At 38.7% G+C, this 6,577-nt stretch overlaps 1 protein-coding gene across 1 annotated transcript; it reads right to left on the reverse strand.

Annotated features, from left to right (window-relative positions):
• Window positions 1-1,707: 1,707 nt before the first annotated feature.
• On the reverse strand, window positions 1,708-2,231 carry HRG_08668 (uncharacterized protein; the record flags this gene model as incomplete). The annotated part of the gene is made up of 2 exons (XM_044867139.1): window positions 1,708-1,800; window positions 2,037-2,231. 2 exons carry the CDS (start codon window positions 2,229-2,231, stop codon window positions 1,708-1,710), a joined length of 288 nt encoding a protein of 95 aa, XP_044718026.1.
• Window positions 2,232-6,577: the final 4,346 nt, after the last annotated feature.

Here is a 6,577-nt window from a genome sequence, read left to right on the forward strand (position 1 = left end):
TACGAGGGACTTTTACTAGCCCCTCTTATAGTACTACGTTCGTCGCTTCCTCTATAACTATAATATCTATAGCTATATAAAGATCTAAAGGGTATAGCTTAAGGGGCTACTTAAGTAGCTTCCGGTGCCCGACCGGTTCTATATATATATATAGATAGACTTTATAACGGACCTCCTACTTATAGAAGGCGGCAACCGCTATATATAGGTAATTAAGGACCGACTTAGTAAGTCTATAGTATTAAAGCCGATACTATCTATAGATATAGAGTCTTATATAGAGCGCTTCCTATAGTACTAGGCCCGCTTATATAGCTAGCTAGCCTTTATTATAAGCGATAAGGGATCGAATTAAACTAGCCGCTTTTAATAGTACCTATACTAGCTACTTTAGATTACGTAGCTACTTAGTATAGTATATTACCTATAGACTAATAGAGGGCCCGAGAGGGTTAACTAGGAGGCGTAGGCTTACCTATAGGCTATCGTAGCCCGTAACTAAGTAGACTAAGACCGGTAGCTCCCCGCGGCCTAACTTACGTTAAATAGTAAACTATATACCTCTATTAAGATAGCCCTTTTCTTTACGACGTATAGCTTTAAACTACCCTTACTAGTTCCCTTTACCGTAGACGTAGTAGCGGAGTAGTATAGTAACGCGTTATTAAAGGGCCGCGCCTCTACGTTTATATAAAAGCTATAGGAGACCACGGATTATTACTAATCCGCGATAGCCGCCGCGGCGTAAGATTAAGAGCAGCACGCTAATAAGACTAAGGCCTTAGTAGATAGGTTCGCGGTAAGAGATAAGGTATAGCTAGACCTCCGTAACTATAGGTCGGCACGACTAAAGAAGAAGCTTAACTAGCTATACGCGAAGTTTACGGTATAGAGGGTTATTAGCCCGTAGGTTATAGAGCTCGATAGTCTCCTAATAGGGGTCTATAATAAGATTAACGTAGACCTCCTTTATAGAGCCTCCTTTAACCCGCTACCTAGATAAGAAGTAGCGGATGCTTAACCGCCTATAATCGAGGTAGAGGGAAAGGACGAGTTCGAGGTTAAAGAGATATAGGCCGCGCGCTAGAAAAAGGTCGGTAAAGGGAAACGCTAGGAGGTCCTCGTTAAGTAGCGCGGGTATCTTAACCCTACGTAGGAACCTATATATAAGTTTATAGGAACTATAGCCCTTAATAAGTTCGAAGCCTTATTCGGAATAGTAAACGAGAATAATAGACTAGCGGACTACCGATAGTAGCCTAGGCTAAGACTACGAAGTAGGTATAGTAGAGGGGGTAGTTACGGTAATATAGGCAATATAAGCGTAATAGTATAGGCGGAGATAAAAATAGTATTTATTATAAGGTAAAGCCCTTAAACTACCTAGGCCTATTCCTTATTATTATTATTATTATTATCTTCGTTATCGTTATCCTTATTAGCCTCCTCCTTTTTATTAGCGGCGGCGGCGGTCTCTAAGGCGCTAAGGCGGCCCTCTAAGCCCGTAAGCTAGTTAGCGGCGGCGGCGGCTCTAGAGGTAGAGGGGCGGCGGCTAGCAGCGGCGGTAGGGGTAGCGGCGGTAGCGGAGGCGGGTATAGCTAAGGGGACCGCCGATAGGGCGACGGAGGTAGTATCCCTAGCGCCGGGTACGTTAGAGGCAGAAATAAGGGAGCGGAGGAGTAGGATTTACTTAGGTATAAGGCCCTATTACTCGAGGGCGCGGAGGTTACGGTAGGCGGCGGCGGCGGCGGTAAGGCGCTTCTTAGTAGCCCCCCGCGCCTGCCTATACGAGCCGGCCTTCTAAGCCAACGCCGTAGCGAGTAGGACGGGAGGCGCCGCCTTATAGGCGCGGCCGGCTCGCGCGTACTAGTAGTAGCTACCTCCGCGGCGGCGCCCGGCCTAGTTAGAGTAGTCGAGCTCCTACGACGTATAACGTATATAGGGGGCCGAGTAGGCGGCGCCGGCCTATACTTAGCGCTTATACTATAGGAGGTTAGCGGATAACGTTTATTACGCTTACTTAACTATAGACTTACGGGGGTAGCGGAGATAGAGGTAGGGGCCGAGGGGCCGGGCGTTATAGGTAGCGGCGGGGACGGCGTCGTTACCCTAAGGGGCGACGTAAGAGCGAATAGTATAGTAGAGGCGGCGGCGGCGGCGGTAGGAGCGGTGGCAGCGGCGCGGGTAGGAGCGGCGGTAGCGGCGGAGTTATCGTCGGCCGCGGCTAGCATAGCGTCGACGAACGACTCTATACGCTCCGAGAAGGAGGAGGTAGGAGAGGGAGAGGCAGATATATCTATCGCGGAAGTTAGTATAACGGAATACGGCCTCCCGCTCTATAAAGCGCGGAACTTATTAGTTAGAGTTATTATTATTATTAGGGCTATTATTGCTACTACCGCTACTACTATAAGCATACGTTAATAGAGCGGCCTATATAGCTAGGAACGGACTAACGCCTTAAGTAGAGCGGAACTTACCTATTAATACTACTACTATAGTTAAAGAAAGGAGAGAAGGAAGGGAAGGGAGAAGGGGGGGATACCGCCTTATATACCCCTTAGTAGAGGATACTACCTAAGGTAGAGGGGACGGGTAACCTAAGGCTTACGTAGGTCTAGACTAGCCGCCGGCTACTTAGGGGCGTATATAATAGGTTACGCCCCTATTTAAACGGCTAGCCGGCCGATAAGTATAGAGCCGGGTCCTAGCTGCCCGGGCTAACGGGCGCGGGGATAATAGGGCTAGTAGGGCCGGCCCTATTAATAGGAAAGGGCAAGGAAGAGCCCGCGGTATAGGCTTAATTATACGGGAGCCGTTAATAGGGCAGCGCTACGCCGCGCTTAAGGGAGGGTATTATATAAGAGTCTTTAACTATTATAGGTAATAGGCTTAGGCCGCGGCCTAAGCTATATAGTTATATATAGAGGGCCGGATCCTATAAGTATAGGGGCGGGCTAGCCGCGTATAGAAGAGCTCTATATAGCTTATTAATATTATCCTATAGATAGTACCTACGCGTACGCCTTTACCTACTCCGTAATAAGGACTATAGTATAGCCTTAGCAATTTACGTCGACGACTTTCTTATAGTAGGGCCCTCTAAATCTATAATAAAAGAAAGATTATTTAAAGAATTATCTAAATTCCTAGATTTTACTATCTTAAGAGATATAAAAGACTTCTTAGGTCTAAATATTATAATAAACCGAGAAAATAAAGAGCTATATATATCCTAAGAAAATTATACCTTAAATAAATTAAAGGAATTTAATAAAGAAGGTTTAGGAACTTTAAATTTACCCGCTATAGTAGGCTTTAAGCTTATAAAAGCAAAGGAATTACCTTTTAAGGAAGATATATTATAATTTTAAAAAGAAATAGGATCTCTATTATACTTAGCCTTATTTACTAGGCTAGATATCTTATATTCTATAATTTCCTACGCTAGATTTACGGCTAAGCCTAACTAGACGTATTTTAAGGCTTTAAATATAATTTAGAAATATTTAAATAAATTCCCTAGCCTAAAGATTAAATATAATTATAATATCCCTTTTGCCTATTTATATATAAAGGGGTTTACCGACTCTAGCTAGGCGTCGGATTTAACGGACGGAAAATCCTTTTCCGGTTACTATTTTTATATATATAATAATATAATAAGCTAGGCTTACTCTAAGTAGAAAGCTATTGCCCTTTCTACCTACGAAGCAGAGTATATTAGCCTTAGGGAGGTAAATAAAGAAGCTATTTATTTAAATATACTTTTGAAAAATATTACTAAGGATCTATCTATTAAGATTCCTAATACTATACCTCCTATTTTAACGGATAATACTACTGCTATTAAATTAGCAGAAAATCCGGAATTTTATAAAAGGTCTAAGTATATAAGATTAGCTATTACTATACTAGAACTAGTATAAGAGAAGGGGAAATTAGAGTTTTTTATATTAAATTAAAAGATAATATAGCTAATATTTTTACGAAGGAATTAAGACCTAGATTACTCTATAAATTTAGAGACGGTCTATCCTTAATATAAGTTCCTAAGCAATTAAAAGGGGTTTTTAGATATTTCTTATACTTTCTATATCTTTCCCCTACTAGGTTTTTCCTTTTTTAGGTTTCCTAGAGAAATATTTACTAGGTTTTTATCTATTAAGATTTTCCTAGTAATAATAGGTTCTACCTTATATAAGGTTATCCTATAAATAATTATTATAACTATAGATTTTTCCTACTATAGGTTTTTCTATTAGTATATACCTAAGGATTTTTTTTCCTAAGAAAGAATAGGTTTTTATATATCCTATTAAGGTATAAGAATGGTTTTCCTATATTAGGTTTTTACCCTATATATATACTACTATAAATAAATTAGTAAAGAGTATATAAATCTACTCTTTAAGGGAGGCTATAAGGAATAGTGTTCCTACTATAAATAAAGCAGCTATAATATACTCTCCCGATTATATAAGCTAATATATAGTATATTAATTATAAATAAAATCTCATCCTATAGAGCAAGAATCGCTTATTATTTTATATGTTATTATGCATTAAACGGGTTGCCGGTTATCGTATAATCGGGAATCGAAGGAATAGAGCTAGCTTAGAATACTAACTAAGACCTCTTAAGAATACCGGCACGACTAACCTCCTCTAAACACGAATATTAGTAGAACTAAGATACTTCTAGATTCACTTAAGATATTACGGAATTCCCTAGTCTTAGGGCTATATAGTAGCCAAATCTAGTCCCGAAAGGTTCTTCCGTTTAGCTATAATTATCTATATAAGATAGTATATCCGCTAGTAGATAGATAGAGAATTATTAACTTTAACACCTCTTTTATATACTAATATACTACTAATAAATTCCGTTGAAAATCCTACCTTATACTTAATTGCCCTTTATTATATAGTCTTACGTAATTCCTTAATTTCCTAAAATTCCGCTTTTACTTATATACCTTTAAATTTATATACCGTGCTCCTATATCGGCTATAGAGTTATATCGATATATATCGCCTAGCGATATAGCTATATCTATAGTAGTTATAGTACCTTTATAGTCGGACCGACTTATCGTAGGGTTCGTATTAAAAGATCTATACTTTAAGGACTAGGCCTAGGTCGTAGAGCCTATTAGCCTCCTCTAAGCTACCGACCTTAATAAGTATAGTTATCGCCGTTAATATCTTAGATCGGGGGCATAGCGCCCGGGCCTAAAGGACCTCGACTTTATTCGCCTCTATAATCTTATAAAGCAATCGCTCCCTATCTACTATCGCTACCCTTAAGGGGACGTTCTTTACGACTACCGTATACGCGCGGCGGGAGATCGTAGCCTCTAGTCCGAACACGGCCTTAACCTAGCCTTAGTCCCTCTAATAGGCTCTCGCCGCGGTATTAAATATAACCGCGATATCTCCGCTTTAGAGGCGCCTCGCCGCTATAGCGCTCGTAGCTTTTAGGGCCGTATTTACCGCCTTTACTATATCCTTTAGTTCGCGGCTTAGGATTTTAGGCGGAGTTCTTCCTTAACTACCTCCTTAATTATATCCCGGATTATTATCTTAAAGCTCTCGTCCGCGCGGAGTACCGCTAATAACGCGCTACTAGCGCGGCTCTTCGCCCTAAAGAGCCGTTTAACTACTACCTATACCCTACCGAACTATACGCTTAGGATAAAGCCCGCGAGTTCGTCGTATACTACTTTTTTTATAGGGTCGCTCGGCGCCTAGGCCGGTATCGTATCGCTACTTTAGGTTTATTAACTCGCTTTATTAGGGTATATAAATTCGGGTAGCGTCTCTTCGCGCTACGCGCTCTAATCGAGCCTAGTACGTTAAGGGCCGCTACTATATTTACCTACCCCTCGGCCTTAGTATAATATCGTTACTAAGGGTAATTAATACTACTAAATTAATTCTTAGTATTAGTTAGTGTTTTAGTCGCGATATATACCTACTATAGGTATATATTAGTTTCGCGAGAAGTTTTTTTTTAAAGTTTATATTCTTTAATAACTTATTATACTACTTCCTTAAGCTATAAGAAGTTATATTATTATTTAATCCGTTTTATTATTTTTTAGATTCCTTAATATCTATATATTAAATATTTATATATATCTTATATAACTTTATCTTATAATACTAATAGTATCTAGATTTTATTTTTATATATTAGAACTTCTAAATATTCTATATTATATTTATTTAGTACTTTATATTCTTTTATCTATTTTAGGATCTTTTAGTATATTAAGTCGTTAAGTTATACTTTAAATATTATATTTAGCTATTATTACTAGTAGTTCCCGTTTTTATTAATTTCTAAGAGCTATCCTTTTACTATAGGTACTCCTATATCGTAGTTAATTTATTAACTAAGGGTATTAACTTAACTATTTTCTATTCCTTTTCTATAGATTATTTTATAGTCGAATTCTAATAAGTATTCGGCCTATTAAATCTATTATCTATTTAACTATTATATCGTTATAAAATATAAGATATTCTTATAATCTATATAGACCTTAACTTTATATTTACTTTTAAGAAG

Source organism: Hirsutella rhossiliensis, assembly GCF_020360975.1.
Source record: "Hirsutella rhossiliensis strain HR02 chromosome Unknown scaffold00010, whole genome shotgun sequence".
Classification (NCBI taxonomy): Eukaryota; Fungi; Ascomycota; class Sordariomycetes; order Hypocreales; family Ophiocordycipitaceae; genus Hirsutella; species Hirsutella rhossiliensis.